This window comes from Corvus moneduloides, chromosome 7, assembly GCF_009650955.1.
Source record: "Corvus moneduloides isolate bCorMon1 chromosome 7, bCorMon1.pri, whole genome shotgun sequence".
Lineage (NCBI taxonomy): Eukaryota > Metazoa > Chordata > Aves > Passeriformes > Corvidae > Corvus > Corvus moneduloides.
This window is the reverse complement of record NC_045482.1, coordinates 13841960-13859991: the sequence shown is the minus strand read 5'-3', so window position 1 is coordinate 13859991 and position 18032 is coordinate 13841960. Positions and strand designations below refer to the sequence as shown.

At 38.1% G+C, this 18032-nt stretch overlaps 1 protein-coding gene across 2 annotated transcripts in view; it reads left to right on the top strand.

Moving 5' to 3' along the window:
* Nucleotides 1-18032, top strand: part of PARD3B (par-3 family cell polarity regulator beta) — a 402476-nt gene that overhangs the window by 25270 nt on the left and 359174 nt on the right. For both annotated transcript variants that reach the window (XM_032114586.1, XM_032114585.1), the window contains exon 2: nucleotides 511-612. In XM_032114586.1, coding sequence (XP_031970477.1) covers nucleotides 511-612 — 102 coding nt within the window. The remainder of the gene's footprint in view (nucleotides 1-510; nucleotides 613-18032) is intronic.

The window sequence follows — 18032 nt, the reverse complement described above, 5'->3', positions numbered from 1 at the left end:
TGGGATTTATTTATTTATTTGGGTTTTTTTTTTTGCCACAATAATCTAATCTACCTCCTCAGCGAAAGAAATGATGGATGTGTTTCATATATCTAAAAATATATGGATATACCTCCCCACAACCTGTCAGGAGTGGTGCATGTCCATCCATATATTTATTTAAGTGTTTGTGCTGATAATAACCAAAATATTCCAGTTATAAAGTATTGTAAAACAAAGAGATTTTTAAAAATTATTTTAAGTTCACTATTCAAATTAGATAAAGATCAATAAGGAAATAAAAATGTATGTTTTAAAGATGTTTTGTGTAGTGTTCTATAGGTAGTGTCTTGTTTTTCATCTGTAGTTTTCATTTGCTCTCAGTTTCAGTTTTGGGTAGTGACTCCGATCTTCTACCTTGTGACTGTAGAGGGAAGTAGGTGGAAAACCAAGTGGAACACAAAGCTGCTTTGTCTGACAGCATTAAAATCACACAAGGGTAGATTAAGAAGTCTTGTATCTGTCTTACAGGATCCAGCTTCCTGGGTAAATATTCACCACCTGGAGTATACAGATGGAGGAATCCTGGACCCAGATGATGTGCTGGCAGATGTTGTGGAAGACAAAGATAAGGTAGAGCTTGTATGAAAATATTATGTCTTTTCAGATAACAAATGCTTTCTCATTTCTTGGGTATCTGGCAGGTGAAATGGGTGTTAAATATTCTTAAGCACATCTACCTGTAGGTGCTGTAACTCTCCCCTTCTGGACTAGAAGAGGGGTGTGGGAAGCATGGCCAAAGCAGTGAGAAGAGAAGCCTAGCAGTTCACTTAGGACTTAACGTTTTTAAGCAGTTCTGTGTTTCTTTTTATTTCTGTATTCAAATAGCATGGTGAATATGAGTTTTACAGGACTTTTTTTCTTTTTTTATGCCACTTAAAATATCTTTTATGATACCTTCCTTTGCATGGAATTAAGTTTTTGAGAATCATTCAAATGTCATGGTCGAGTGTGATGAAAGCCACAAATCCTGTGATGACAAGAACAGCTACTTGAACTGTTAAATTTTTGGAGGAGTTCCTATGATTTGCTACTGGAAGTCTAAGCAGGCCACTTACTCATTTTAAAAGCTGTGAGTCTCTAAATTTCAATTCAAATAAGACAGATTTCCTTTCTGGGTAGAGAAGTAGTAGCTGCAGAGAAACCCCGTTTGATTTTATTTTTAATTGTCAGAAAAATTTAGTTTTGGGAAACTTACTGGTGACTTATTTCAGCTTGGGGCGGAGGAGTGTTATTTATAAAACTTTGCGGATTTTATCTTTCTTTTTTTCTTCATAAAATCAGGGGAAAAAATATTTAATGGCTTGAAGCCGAAGATCCAAATATGGGATGTGCTTGTGCTTTTAGACAAATTGCTTTGCCTATTTAAAGTGCCATATGCTTGATGACTTAAAAAGTAATTCAGTATATTGCAAACAGAATTTCTAGTTTTGTATGCTGTGTTGATTCTTCAATGACTTAATACAAAGCAGAACATTTTGCTTATGATTAATGGGACGCTGCTTCTCCATACCTTAGAAAATTGTTTAGGGTGTACTTCAGCATCATTTTAGGGTGGTTTGTGTGGGAATTCTTAAAAACAATGGAGCTCAATTTTTTATATATTCTTTTTATCATATTTGTGTTTCTTGCTTGTCCATATTTACTGAAAGTATACTTAAAACACCTTAAGACTTTTTTTTTTCCCCAAGAGTGTTTGGAGACAAAAAGACTGAGTTCTGAAATTGAGCAGCTGTGTATAAGGGATAAGACCATAAGCATAAGATGTCATTAAATGAGATATTATGTCAAAGAGAAATGTGTTACTGATGTCATCAGTTAATGGAAATGAGCACATTCACACAGGATTTTCTCTATTTAAAGTACTGATAGAGGAACACTTGTGCAAATATGAGCATCAATGTGCAGAATATTTGATATGCCATGTAGTTTTTAACTTGTGACTGGAGCCTTTCCTGTACCTCATTGGTGGCTGTCACTGGCTGAGTATGTGTAGCTGATGAAGCTTCTAGGTCTGGCTTCTAGGTCACAGCTGTAGGTCTAAACTTCCTCAGTTGTAACAGTTCTAGGTGAGGCTCTGAGGCTGCCTTGGGGAAAACTTGCCGGGAAACTGAAATCTTACTCTTTCAAGTGGTCTGGGGTGGTTTAGAAATACATCAGCTCCTCAATTTCTCTTCCTCTTATGTCTCAATTACATGTGATGTATCACTATAATCTTGTCTTCTTCAGAGTGTCTTGGTGAAACAGGGTAAGAGACTTGCTGAACAGCAGCAGCTGCAGTGAAAAATCAGAATTTTTTTTTATTAAAGTAAGGGAGAATGATGTAAGTGATCTGCTGGTCTGAGAGGCTGAAGGATTCTTTCATTTGAGAGTGGAATTGGGCCATAGCATGTGTAAAGAGCTGTCCATATTACCTACTTACAAAGCTTGGTATGATCTGATATCAAGGAGCCAGCCCCATAAAAGGCTTACAAATAGTTTTGATAGCTTTACTGTGGCCTGTTAGTCTTTGAGCCTTCACCAGTGTTATTTCACACTGAGAATCAATACTAGGGGATCTTTAAACTTTGCAAAAAAGGGGAGGAGATATTCAGGTCAAGTTGACCTGCTATCTTATTTGGTGTTTAAAGTCCCTGAATGATGAAGGAATTTTTGGTACATTAATCTGTGCTCTGCTTGTCTTTGGCTATGATTATCTGTATGTGTGGTAAACGAATAGGCCACAGCTTTGTTGCTCCCTTGTCCTTGTTGTCCTTTCCTGTGCATACAAGCCAGTGATGTAGTTTCACATTAAATCAGGCAGTCTCTATAAAAATAAGCCTTGCACTTAACCTCACTGCCTTTAACCAAAGGTGTGTTTGGCATTGCTGACCATCAAGCTCTTCTTCAGTGGCAGAGGAAATGCTGATGCTTTTTTAAGAGATAATCTGCTCTAGATTGTACTTGGATAGCAGTAAATTAGCACAGTTTCTTCAGAGGAAAATGTCTTTGCTAATCTATTGAATTCTTTCACTGTGACAACAAAACACTGAGTGCTATCAGATATAATTTATTTGGAATTTCAAAAGCTTTTGACAGTCCTTAACAATAGACTATTAAGGAGGCGCAACTACTCGTGATGTAAGTAGCAAGTGCTGTGGTGGGTTAGTGAACAAATGAGCAAGAACTGAAAAATGGAATAAACAGTGAGTTTCCAACCCCGAAGTAATGGCAGTGGGATGCATAATCCCCATCATTGGGAGTGGCAGTGATTTTGAGCTCTGCTTACGTTAACTTCATTACTTCCTCTTGAACTCCAAATTAATCAAAGTTCAGCAAATAGGCAGTACAGTGGATGATATTAAGAGCTGTCAACTGCACAGTTATGCATGCTGGACAGAGTGGCATTTTTTTAATTGCCTGTGAAACAGATCTAAATTAGTATTACATGTGCTTGGTAATGTGTCATGTGAAAATGCTTTAGAAATTCTGCTGGCTGAGAGTCCCTCTTGCTGCTGTTGCCTCAGCAAAAATTGTGGCCTGAATTGGATGTCAAAGCTAGTTGACATGGTTTTGTAGAATAGCTTTAAAATAGCTTGTTTTCAGTGAGTTATCCAGGAATTGCTTCATGTCCTGATAACCTGAATGATGAAGTAATTAAAATCCCCAAAATTTCTCAATTGAATAAGAACGTGCTATTTAAATTGTCTATTTTAATGTTGAAATTATAAATGGACTCCTCTTTGTATACTGCTCTTAACAGATCTCCCACTTGAAATGACTTCTTGAGCAAGAAAATGTTCTGAGAAAATTTCTTTGCTGTGAAAAAGATGGAGTACAAAATGTTTCCCTTCATACCATTGTGTACATGGAGCCCTGTGCTTGGCTCATGTCTTAAATGCATAGACTTAATATACCCATCTAGACTTCCCTCTGATTTTTACATGGACTCATGTTTTCAAATACAAACATCTGGGGAGGCTAAGAGGATGTAATGAAGGCCTGTGTTAAGTTAAAACTTGCTTAGCTTATAGGACAACAAGCTTCCTAGATTAGAACAGTTATTCTTTCTGAATAAATGTGGACATCTACAGGAAAAATATGCTTTCTATCAAGCTTTATATGTGTATGTGTGTTCATATTTTGACAGGATTAAATACAAGCAAAACATGTTTACAGGTGTGCTTTTCGAGCAGAGCCCTTCTGAAGTAGGAGGTGGTGGTCTGCTGTCAGGGTGCTGGGTTTTTCTTTGAGTTGTTTTGATTTTGTTTTGTGGTTTATCTGTTTGTTTGCTTTTGTGTCTTTTTCTTGTTGCTTGGTACTTTTGTGGATATCTCTGGTGTTGTTTTGTAAGACTGTGTTTGCAAGGGCAGTATTGCAGTAGCTACATTTGAGCCAACAAAGCTGCTGAACACTTTTGTAAAGATACATTGTCTGATCAGCGCTGCTGGCAAAAGATTAAGCATGTCGTCCTAGGAGGTGATGTGGGTTTAACCTCTCCAGAGACTTGTTTGTTGGCAGCTCGGCTGCTAACGGTGGGGGGTGTTTTGTGGTGTGGGGTGGTGTTTTTTTTGGAGTGGAAGGAATAAAAAAAGTAAGTCATTGTGATGGGCATTGTACTGACACTGAGATAGCAGGATACCAATATGATCTTAGAAATTAGTTTTTGCTTGGGTATCTCCTTTGTTAAATATAGATGAGTAGGGTTTTTTAACAGCAGCAGAAGCTTTTGAGGGGACACAAAGCAACGTCAATGAAATGCTGAAATAGTGACACTGTTTCAAGATTTGTAGTGACTGCAACTGTCATTTAAGTGTTTCTAATGATGATATCAAGTAAATGGTATGAATTAAGTGTATTTCAGATACATATTTTAGCTAAGCATTTAATGAAATATTAAATAGGAAAATCAATGAATTCTTTCTTCTCAGTTCACTGCCAGCAGAAATGCAATATTGAGAAAACATGTCTCCTGGATGGTCTCCAAATGCTAGGGAAATTAGCTGCTGGCTGTTCAAAATGGATATTGGGCCCATGCATGCTTCTGGTAAGAAGCTCAAGATCTGGCTGAAGCTTTTGTCACTGATGCTGAGTAACTCTTTGAAGCCCTGCTTCAGTCAGAAGCCTTTGCAGGTAGCTTTAGTTTCAGTGATGGTTTTGCAAGTGTGAGGCTGGGTTGGAGAAGTTTTTTCAGCAAAGCAATAAAGATGAAGCAGATGTGAACTTCAAGACTGATGTAATTATACAAAAGAAATGCTTTTCCAGGTAGAAAGACATGCTGACAGGCATGTTTTCTGTCAGTGGATTTGGAACTTTTCTGTTGTTTGCAGGCAGGTTTAGTCACTGGGAGTGATGGCTGGCTGGGTTTAGCACCTATAGAGCAGTTATTTTCTGACCTGGGTTTGACTCTGTAGACCTTCAGGGTTGTCATTTCGACTGTGAAAGTGATAGCACACTCTAATGTGCAATGTGCATTTAAATTATGTTATAATGAGCTAATTCCACCTTTGATCTTTTCTATTCTATTCAACCATCAAATTCCTCATGAAATAGAGAAGTAAATCAGAGCCAAAGTAACCCTTAGGTAAGTATGGAAGCTCTGACTGAAGACTATGAGGTGATAAGGAAAATTTCTACACCAAGATGAAAAATGGCAAAATGAAGTGAGAATGAGAAGGGGGTTAGTGGATAGAAATGTCTCAGTAGTTTAAATAAAGGGCTGGGGAATTCTGAGGCAGTTTCTCCTCATGTGGAGTTACAGCATTGCTGCTTTAAAAGCTTCCCCTGCATGTAGTGGCAGAGGCCTTGATGCTGGTTTAAGTTGCCTCCCAGTGTATCAGTAGAGCCTGTAAATGTCATGCTTTACAGCTTTTTTGTTGTGTGGCTTGATTCTCAAATATATAATCCATGCAAGTAATGAATACTTAAGTTAGAGAAATGGTGTTCAAACTCTAGACTTCTGTGTAATTGAGCTCTCTAGGGTTTTGTAACTTTCTGATAACTGGAATGTAGAATAGAGGGTTTTTCATTCTTCAGTTTGTTATACAATAGTATATTATACTTGTTTGGGAAAAACAGGAAGAGATGTGAGACTTCATTACAGCTGAGAATTTTTACCTATTTAAGTGTATGCTGCAGTGTTTTTGTTATGTGGACTCCTCTACAAACTATTGCATATTGGGCAATTTTCCCCTGGAGAAGTTTAAAAAAAATTCGTCTTTTTGTAATAATGTGAGAAAGGTGTCTGGTAGCAGAGAAAGCAGTTTAATTGTGTTAGTTTCATATGATGTGGAGGTAACATTGAAAGTATGCAAAGCAATTGAATGATGTTAGTTTCACGTAATTTGGGGGTAACACTGAAGTGTGCAATGGACACAGGATAGTTCAAAATGCTGTATTATAACTTGGATGCTCTGTGTCTTTCATAAAAATGCATCAAAAAGGCACGTATCAAAGAAGAAAAAATTACAGCTTTTCTTCCTTGTAAGGCTGTTAGTATTGCTCTGGACTAGGGCTTTGACACAATGTTTTATGACAGTTGGTTAATACAATGGCCCAGTTATTGTTCTAATGTGTGTGCTTTTGCTGTTGCAGCTGTATTGGCTGCAGCAAATATACGCTTCAGACTTCTGACACTTAGTGCTTCTGGCAGAGTCTTGGTTACACTTGCGTAAATTTGAATGCCTTTTTGAAAAAACTGGTGTCCAGAGGCAGCCAGTTTTGATGTTTAGTTCCTTGCTGCTTAATGAGGTAAACCAAGGGATTAGTAGATTAAAAAGCCTGATATGATTAAGATGAGGAAAATGAAGTTGCAGAAATTTGGCAAAACTTGTGTGGAAGGGGTGCTGTTCTTTGATTTGGTTTTAATGTGTTTTTTGGTTTGGGTTTTGTTTTTTTTTTTTTTCCCCCCTTATTATAATTTTAAGGTTGTGGTTAGTATCTCTGCCAGAATATGTGTAGCTGTTTGTGACTCTTCTTTGCTGCCTCTGGTTTTGTATTTGTATTTTGTGGTTTCGGCAATGAAATTCTACAGATGCCCAGAAATCTTTAAATTTTATTAGCAAAAGGATAACTAATAATGCATTCTTCTTTCAAACCCTAAATTGTAGAAGATAAAATGGATTTAACTACTTCTGTTCTGAATACCACATTTACAGCCTCCAAAAGCATAATACAGTATTAACATCTTTGTTAAATTTAGAGTACTCTATTTCTTCCTTGTGTAAATACTGTGTAATAAGTTTCAGCTGTTATTTCCAACAATCAGAGTTATTAGGATATGAAATAGTTATTGCTGGCAGTATTTGTTTACTTAAATATTCATATCTAGTTCTGAGTGATGAAGTTATAAAGACAAAACAGAATTGTGAATCAAAGCTCCATGCCATTTTTGTTCTGTCAAGGGAATCCCAGTAGAAGCTCTTCAGGTATCTGATGGTTACCTAGACATCATATGTCTACAAGGAGGGGAAGTATTAGAAAGGGCATATTTTTAAATACTACCTTTATCCTTGTTAGCACCTTAGGGTATGGAAATGAGACACAAGAAAATCCAAGAACAAAACAGGGTATCTATCCTTTTGGGCTGCATCAAAGGAAGCATTGCCAGCAAGCTGAGGAAGGTGTTACTCCCTCTCTGCTCTCAGGAGACCCAGCCTGGAATACTGAGTTCAGGTCAGGATTCCTCACCACAAGAAAGATATAGACCTGTTGGAGAGGGTCCAGAGGAGGGCCACAAAGTTGATTTGAGGGAAGGAGCACCTCTTCTATGAACACAGGGAGAGAGGGTTGGGATTGTTCAGCCTGGAGAAGAGAATGTTCCAGGGAGACCTCATTGCAGCCTTCCAGTGCCTAAAAGGTCTTACAAAAATGAGGGAGAGCAACTTTTTACATGAGCAGATAGTGACAGGACAAGGAGGAAGATTTCTAAACTAAAAGAGGAGATGGCAGGATATCAGGAACAGATTCTTCAATGTGAAGATGGTGACACACTGGCACAGATTGCCCAGAGAAGTTGTGGGTGCCTCATCCCTGGAAGTGTTCAAGACTAGGCTGGATGGGGCTCTGAGCATATCCTGGTCTGGAGTCCCTGTCCATGGCAGGGGATGGAACTGTGTGATTATATGGTCCTTTCCAACCAAAACCATTCTGTGATTTTGCATTGACTGTAATAATGGCTTTTCTTGTCATCTTGACCAGGCTTTTTGACTTGTTCAAAAGGACAGCACTGGCACTTGCTAAGAATTTCCACAGAGTTTATCTAGGGTTTACCAATAGTTCAAAATCAAACAAACAAGAAAAGGCATTGGGGATGGGGTCATTCTTACAAAGAAACTATAGACCTTGATTTGCTGGCCCTTCAATGAACTAAGATGGAGTTTTGTTTTTGCTGTTGACAAAATAATATGCAAACCAGTCAAGCTGCAGCCTATTTTTAAGAAAATCTTTTTGCACTTTTCAGGAGAAAAAAGTTTCATGCCATTTTGAGCCCGTGCTTGTTTAGGAAACAGATGTCTGATTTCACTCTTGTGTAGTAGGGTATGCTGTGAGCCACCATATATATATATATATATATGGATATTTTGGTAGGAGTTGGTGTGTTTATTTTTGACATAGGGTCTGAGCTGCGAGTATCAGGGGGAGGGGGCAGCAAAAAATCACCATCGTTAGTACTTACTAAGCAACACTTTATTTCAGTAATGCAGTGTCTTTTAGAATACAGATTATGAAGCTTTGCATTTTTATGAAATTTGTTTTAATTTCTTGCTGCAGAGGTGCCATGCATTATTCAAGATTATAAAATGATTTGGATTTCAGGAGCATTTGGATTTGCTGATGAGGATTTCAAGCTGTGTAATTATGAAACTGTATGCACATGGGTTGGAAGTTCAGAACTCATTAGTGTAATCATTAAAATAACCATTTTTTAAGTGTGGTATTACATTCTGGGGTATGCAATTACACTATCATGTGCTTCTGGTTACTGGAAACATTTTTGTAATAAACTTCAGGTCTAGAAATATGCTTCAAGATAAGTTCAGAGCTTTAAGACACCTGGTCAAATGTTGCGTAGGTTATTAAAGAAAATTCAGTTTTATAGATTTAGAGCTGTAACACGGTGCCTGTATGCATAAATTTACCTCCTGTTTATCCTAGAAAAAATTACAAGCTTTTACATATTTAGTGATGTATAATGTAATTTTTCTTAAAATTGGAACATCTTGCAAGAGTTACTTATTTCAGCTCTACCTACTTTAACAGTAGTGGGGGCATGAAGGTTCTTACCAGATGGACTCCACAGTTTTAGTTTTTTCCAGTGTAGTGTTTGTGTTTGAATATTCTGAACTGTGAACTCTTTCTCTGAACATCTGTAACCACCAGATTTTTTTCCATTTGTGATAAGTATTCCATTACTTTTTTCAGATTAATAAAAAGTTAAATAACTGTGACAGTAGATCTGGGACACTAATAAAATTTCTGATAGTTTTGGAATAAGATTTTCTATTTAAAACCTAAATGGGAGATTTTTGGAGTTAAAATCCTCTTTATGTAAGAGACATGTAAATTTGAAACTTGTGCTTTTCTAGTTTGGTTTTCTTTTGATCTCTTTATCTGATTTGTATTTTGGCTTTTCAGAGTATTCAAAACATAGAGCAAGGCAAAAGGTTTGGGACCTGGGTCACTTAGTTTTTGGGGAGTATACAGCTGTACAGCCATAACACTTTCTCTTGACCTGAAAATGTGTTTTGTCATCTGGGCACTAAGTACTGCAGCTAATTGGTGATCTGACAAGTGAAGCTGTCTGGTTTCTGTTCCTTGCGCAATGAGAGGGATGGAGGGAGGGAGGTCATTCTAAGTGCATCTGGCCACAGTGAACTGAATGAACATTCAAATATCCTGATGAAAAGAAGCTTAATATCTCTTTGTGTAAGCATAACCTGGTGGAAGAGTTATTCCTTCTTAGTGATTTTCATTGATGGAACAAATACTTGGAATTCTGTATACAGGTGTTGATGCTTAAGTGCCTTTAAGCACACACATGTTCATGTTTACCAAGGGAGTAATATGCATTGTAAAATGCTGTAGCCTTGCTGTGGTAAGATAATTTGGTGGGTTGTCTTGCTGTATAAAGTAAGCTGAGCTCTTAAATACTTCCACATAGTGGTTTAATTACAGTATGTTTTGGAAGCTGAGAGAATTGGGGTTGTTCAGCCTGGAGAAAGGAAGGCTTTGGGGAGATTCATTGCAACCTTTCAGTACATTAAAGGAGGCGTATAAGAAAGATGGGGACAAGCAGGGTTTGTTACAATAGAGCAAGAGGTGATGGTTTTAAATTGAAAGAAGGCCAATTTAGACTCGATGAGAATGAAGAAAGTTTTTACAGTGAGGGTGGTGAAACACTAAAGCAGGGTGCTCAGAGAGGTAGGAAATGCCCCATCGCTGGAAACATTCAAGGTCAAGTTGAATGGGTTTCTGGGCAACCTGATGTAGCAACCTGTGGCAGCAGGCCTGATCTAGATCACCTTAAAAGGTCCTTTGCAACCCAAACTATTTATGATACGATTACATCATGTGTCCTATTTAGATTGCATATGAATTGAGGAAGGGATTTCTGTTCTGTTTTACAGTTGGGGCTCCAAAGAGTCTTTCAGTACAAGGAATTAAACACCTGCTGTGATATAGCTTGTTTTCGAGTGGTGAAGGAGAAGTTTTGTATCGGTATTTCATTCCTTTTCAGATGTGACTGTGTTCTGGCCTAGTGAATTGATGTTAGTCTGTGTACAGTTTTGGGACACTGCTTCAGTGTAGTAAGCTTTCCTTACTTTAGATCAGTACACAACTCCCGTACTAAGTTTTGTTCTTCTAAATCCCGTGACTCTTCCCTCCAGAATGTTAAAGCTTGTTAAAGTTTTGAAATACTGGTAGAGATCTCACTCATATTTCAGCAGTTGCAAACAATTTGGGATTTGTGTTTTGGCTTTTTCCAGTTGTAATGGGGATGGTGTACTAGTGAGATGCCTAATACCACTGCTATTATGAAAGCAAATACTTCCTACAAGTACTAAAACAAAACCGACTCAATTCTTGTGTGCAGGTTTGAGACATCAACCCTTATTTTATTTAAGGTGTAGTTGACATGTTTGAGGAAAGTACCTTGTAAATTGCCATTAAAAATGCATAGAATCTGGCCACAGAACACATGTGCCAACTTTTTGATGTATGCAATGTGGAGTCTTAACAGAAAGTCTGCCCTGGTTTAACTTCAAAAGGCAAGGAAGGGCACTGGCTCCGTACTTGAGCTCAGGAGGCAGCTTTGTGGCTGAAGAATAGCAGACTTCTATTGAAAGTGCCAAGGAAGAGTGAGTTAGTTCCTCCTTTGGGGGGTGGAGAGGCTGATGTGTGTGAAGGGCTGTAGGGATGGAGACATATGGACCTTTGATATAGCTGTTGTACAGTAAATATCTTCTGAAAAGGTGTAGAAATAAAAGAATACACCTTCATCTTTTTGAGAGTTCAAAAGTATCTTCTGCAAAGCACCAGAACGCTAACTGTGTTCATAACCTGCTTACAAGTTTTATGGAGGATGTTCAACCTGGGGAAAGGGAGGCTCAGAGGAGACCTTTTCTCTCTCCACATCTTCGTGAAAGGAGGTTGTAGTAAGGAGGGTCAGTGTCTTCTCCTGGGTAACAAGTGATAGGACAAGCAGAAATAGCCTCAAGTTGCACCGGGGAAGATTGAGATTGGATATTAGAAAAATATTCTTGACCAGAAGGGTTGTCAGGCATTGGAACAGGCTGCCCAGAGGAGAGGTTGGGTCACTGTCCCTGAAGTTATTTAAAAGGTGTGTAGATGTGGCACTTACAGACATGGTTTAGTGGTGGACTTGGCAGTGCTGGGTTAATGTTTGGATTCTGTTATCTTAAGGGTCTTTTCCAACGTAAGTGATTCTGTAATTCTGTTCAGTATTAATGCTTTCCTGTTTATTCTTTTATTCTCTGACAATGGTGTTAATAGCAAAATTGAGTTAGAGTAATTTGAAGGCTCAAGTCGTGAGGGATTTTAGTTTTGTTCTCTTTCTTCAAAGACAGATGGAACAATAGTTAAGAACTTCAGTAAAAAAAAATTATTCACAATTACACATTTAAGGGTCAAGATATAATGCTGCCTCTATGTAGTTAAAGTTCAGCTAATTAGCAAAAAAAAAAGAAGTTACCAAAAAAATCCTTAAATAAAAATGTGCAGTCAGGAAAATGTTGTAAGAAATGATATCCAGGAATAAGCAGTCTAGTTGAAAAAAGTGATGTAAAGTTAAAATATTCTGAACTTTCTATAATGAGAATATGTTTGCTGTGCTGCCATCTTCTACAAGCCCTTTTACTGATTTCATTCAATAATAGCTTCACACGGAGCAGTTCTTTAGGGGTTTGATGCCTTTTTTTTTTTTCCTTCAAATTCTGATGAAGCTGTTAAGAGCTGTTTTCTCATTGTTGTAGTGGTGATAGTCCAGTCCTTGCTTTTTAACTCCAGACACTTTTCAGACATTTAACGGCATCCTTGTTTTTGAAGATTCCTTCCCTGTTATGAGGGGTGCCAGGTAATCCAAAAGTCAAAGGCTTGAGAAGCAGAAATAAGAAAAGCATTTTGGAAACATGCTAACGTTTTTGGGCAGCATGTGCTCTGAAGTGTATAAAGGCTATTCTAACTTCAGGTTTGTGTAGCAAAACTATCTACAAAGGGATGCCAAATGCTTCTTTACGTTCACTTCTGCTGTTCAGTATGGATGATGCTTTTCCCTGTACATACATCTTTGAGTGTCTAATTTTTTTCCGTCGCGGTTTAGCTCATGCTCAGACTTATTTTCTAGAGGTAGAACTGTCTGTTCATATAACTGAAAGTGGCTATTTGAAAGAAGGAAAGTCAACAGTATTTTCCTCAGGTTTGAAGGGTTTCCAGCTTTCAGGATTTTGCCGCATTATCTGAGAATAAGAGATTTTGCAAATCACTCAGGTTTGAGAAGCAACACAGGATGCTTGAATCTGAAGAATCATCCAACAATTTGTCTGTTGTTGGAAACATTTTGGACAAGTGTGAAAGAAGTGGTGTGAAGAGCAAAGGACATGTTAAAAATTATTTTAGAGTGTGCTTACCATTGCCTTTGCTGAGGTCAGGGGCTGCAGTGGAGAAGGAAGCAGTGTGTCTCCAGAACAGCTGGTGCAGTAGGTGGTGGACTGAGTTCAGAGGGGAGGACAGACCTGTCTGGGTTTGTGGAGGAAGACCAGGCACTGTGAGTGCAACTCTGTCACTGCTTTCTGCTGTTACCTTAGGTAGTAAAGTAACAGTGGAAAGCAGTGACACAGTTTCTCCTGTGGCCAGAGAGCAGCTGCAGAAATGCAGACTTCCAAGAGGTTGTCTTGTACTATTCCCTCTTAAGGAGGGAATGCTGGAACTGGAGGCAAAAATTTAGGGTATCCTAGGTTACCTTTACTTTGTTCAGTTCAAGGCTCCTCCTGGCTTCCTGTGCCAGAAGAAACCTTAGGATAAAAACATTTGATAAAGAAGTGCTTGATAACTGTAGTTGAATAAAATATAACCTTTACTTCCCGTATGTTTGAAGTACATTTATATTAGCAAAATGATGTGGAATGTCAATTGCAAGCAATATATGGCAAAGAGTAGTTCTAAATATGAAGTTGATGTATTTTTACCTTGGTTGAAGGCTTCATTTGTGGATGCTTTTTCTGTTGCTTTTAGTTGAAAATTGAGCTGAAGACTAGCAATAGTCAAAATGCAAGATAAAAGTGCAGAGCTAGCCAAGTACAGGTGTGCATTATGTGGTTTCCTAGAACAGCATGCAAATAGTGTGTGGCTTTATACCACTGTTTTTTCAAAGTTGCATTTCTTCATGTGGTATATGATTTCTTACTAATTAAAACTAGATAGTTTTCAGTCCATAGGGGTTTTTTTTGTTACTCTGTTCCTGACAAAGCAATTTCATGTCTTCCTTGCTTTTTCAAACAAAATAAGAGCTAACTTTCTGATGAACTCAAGTTGTACTTTTATGTAATTATTTAGCAGGCTATAGTAATTATAGTAATTAGGTTTTTTTTAAAAGTACACCTTTTCCAATGCATTTTTAACTTTAAGGTGTAATTCTCAAGAGGATAATAAAATACACCACAGTAGATCATGTAATCAAGTTAATGTAATCAAGTTGCTAATCATTTTCTTGGAAGAACTTCTATTAGAGAAGATGAAGACATGCTCTTCTTTTGCTGAAGAAATGTCCTCGTTTGCTGTTGATTGAGGTCCTAAGCTTTAGCTGCTAGGTTTAGCTTGACCCAGTGGCACTTTCAAGTTATGATTGCTTGCCTTCCTGGGAGTACACAAAGATTACTGGCTGATAAGAAATCAAAGACCTGAATTTCAGAGTTCTGAGATTTTCCTGATCTTAATGTTTTACACATTTAAAATCTGAGGAGTCTTTCATATGGTGCTAATGCATTTTATATTAACACTTCTGAAAGTTTTTCTTAGATGGCATGTTTCTTACATCGTTTTATGTTCAGCCTTTAAGGAAGGTTTTTCCAAAACTTTCCTTTGTATCTAATATCTCCTTGTAGCAGTCAAAGCCTCAAGGAAAAAATGTGTATGATCAAGAAGTTCCTGTGGGTCAGTATAGAATAATGATAGTGAGATGGACAAACAATGCAGCAACAGGAATTAGGTGTCTTAAGATACTTCACTATCCCTTTGTGACATTGGAACTAAACTGCTGAAGGTAGATATGAAATGTATTATGTAAGGGGCTTTGATCACCATGTGTGGTGTATTTAGTTTTCAAGTTACCAGATCTTGTATGAAGCTAAAACTACCCACTGGCTTTATTTGTAATCCTTGTATAGAACTGTAGTTCTTATTTCTGTGCCTCCTTCCTGCAAACTGGTTATAGTAACGGTTGAATAAAGGAGTGGAGAATTTTAATCTCCTTTTGGATGACAGCTCCTATTTTGTTATTCTGTATAGTAGCAGCATTCATTTAATAGCTATTTAAGTAACACCTTCATAGCTAGAATTCTATTGAGTCTCATGTATAAGCACAACCTGGAAAAGTAAATTCATTTGGAGACAGTAGTAGTTAATCTAAGAAATCAAATACAAAGGGCACTTCAGCAGAGATTTTCTTTCCTCTCTCTCTATATTTTTTTGTTTTTGTATGAAGATGAAAGCCTATAAAGGTACAACATTTTTGTGTTCAGAATCCCTTCTTCAAAAACCTTCCCTGCTCCATCCAGTCCCCACAAAGCTAGCCTGAGATACAACCAAGGACTCGTATGGTCTTTTTACATCTTACATAAGTGATTCACATTCCCATTTCCCTATAGCCATTTTAGAGTGCTGTCCTGGTCTCATGAGAAAGTGTAGATGGCAGCAGTTGTGTACAGCTGTGCTTACATGGCCTGTTAGGTTGCCTTTGTCTCTGGAAAAGGGGCTTTTACTTCAGTATCTGAAGCCTTCACTGCCAGAAGGGACACTCAGAGACAGTGAATGTTTTGTAGGCTTAGTTTTGCCTTAGCTGTAGTTTAGTGGCAGCCTTGAGCCAGCCCAAGTGTGCATTTGCTTTCAAAGAGGTGATGTTTGTCCCCCACCAAGTCCTGCTGCTTTTGCCCCCTGAACTGTACAGGAGCAGTTCTGCATCTAAACTAGTTTGACACAAGCATAAAACTTAATTGTTTTTACCAAGAACAGTTTTCCAAATTAATTCTTTTTTTGGGCTCTCTTTTTACCAGAAGCAATGAGAGGCAGCAGTTCTGGGTAGGGGAGGGTGTTGCTGATAGCATTTATGAAGTGGTCATGCTGCATGGTACATAGGGGGTTGAGGCTCCTGTTTGCTTGCAACCACTATAGGAAGAACTTCAGTTTCAAATTGTGTTGCTAAGCAATAATGCACTAGAATAGGACCATCTTTAACTCCTCTGACTGCACTGCATTGTTGAACTGGGCTTTCTCTGCTGTAGTAGCCCACAGGTTTCAGAGATTTTGTTGCCATTTCACAGCCTAATTTTTGCCCCCGTCCTCTGATCAAGGAAATTCCATTTGCTTCTTGCAAGGCAGGGAATATGTGGGTAATTTATATAGTAACTTAGACTTAGAAATTGTGATTGAATATGTTGTAAGAACTGTCCTATACCACTTCATGTACCTTCCTGCTCTGGCTGTTGCATCCAGTTTGCTTGGAAGTCCCGTCTGCTCCCCTGAAAGAAGGTACCTGCTAGTATTGCCTCTCATCCTGCCCTGAAGGTCTGGCTGTTAAAGGAGGTTTTAGAATACGATAGGTGTGTGGGCTTTTCTATAAAAAAATCTATATACTGCTTCATCCAAATGTAGTTTGGCAACCAAGAAGCTGTATTTCATGAAGCCAAAAATATTGCAGAAGACTTGGTTTTCACCTCCTTGGACCAAAAAAAATTATGTGGAGAAGTATAATGCTGCAGCAGAAAGGGTTTTGTAGCTATGCTGATTAGCTGTGCTGCTTCAAAGTTTAGAGAACTTGATGATTGGTCACATATAGGGGAGGAAATCCTGATAATTGCAGCAGTTGGAACCTCAGCTTTTCTTCATTAAAACTAATGAGGATATGAATAATTCTACAGTTTGGAGGTCTGAAAAGCAGTACAAGACAAGGAAATAGAGATTGTGGCCAGACTGAAAAGCCTGTTCTTGTGCTGTAATACTTAATTGATCAACGGCTGTTTGAAAAATCCAAACTTGTACATTCCTGTCAGGAGGCACTGGGAGAGTTATGTCAAAAGGTTCAGAATGCTCTGGATTGTTATAAACACTGGCCATCAGGTGTTCATGGACTGCCTGCTTTTCTGCTTTAATTAACCATATTCTGCTAGTAGAACTGAGCCTGAAAGTTAATGTGCACAAATATTATAGCAGACCTACCTGGCTGGTAACCTCAGAGTAGAAGGGGAAAGTTGAGGATGACTTTGTCCAGCTTCTGGGCAAGCAAAGTGTGGCACACCATTTAGACCTACATGTACACCTGTATCCCTGTATTAATACAGATAAAGACTTATGTGGTGTAAATCTGTCAGAAATTCAAGTGAGAAGTGGTTTCTTCTGGCTTATTTATTACTTCAAAAGTGAATTTTTGTAATTGCCCCAGTTGTGTAAAGCACAGGAGTAAATACTTCCAACTTTTCCTTTTGCTGTTGGCTGTCTACTTAGTAACACTAGCCACTCTGTGGAAGATAGCTGAAAATATAAACATAGTTTAAATATCTTCAAGTCATATGAGATAGAATTGAAGAAGAATAACAAACAGCATTTGAAGTATTTTTATCTTGTGTTAACATTTGATTGCATTATAAACAGTGGGTGTTATTGGGACTTCCAGTACTTGGCTTTTTTCCCCAGTATGTTCCTTACTCTTAGGAAAGAAAAAAACCCCACCAAACCCAGACTTATACTGTGAACACATTATAAACACTATCTTTGTTGCCTGTTGAATTTTTTTGCAGTAGAGTTTCAAGTAGTGGAAAATAGTTTCATCCAGTTAATGGAAGACACATTATTGACTGAATCTGATGCAGGGGAAATTGAACTATCTGTTAAAGCTGAGGAACTGCTTATTTTTAGTACGTTGTTCTGTAAGTGCAGACATTTGTAAAGAGAATTCCTAGACTGCTTATGTCCCCAGAAAAACCAAAGCATCTTTTAGCCCTCTGTGGTCTCTATGTGCTGTTGCTTGTTGCCCCTAATTCAGTTACCCTTCCCATCTGACCTAACAATTTACTGTATTTTCTCTGGGAGATTAGGAACAAGATGCAGAACTTGGCCTTGTGTAGAGAGGCTAGTGAATGGAATATCCTTCCTGTTTAGGGATGAGAGCAGATCCTTTCTTTGTCTCTTAGTTCTTCTTGTGTTAGGCAGAAGCATCTAAGGTTTTTATCACGAGAGATAAGGCAGGATTTGAAAAGTGATTGACATAAGTGCCAACAGAATCA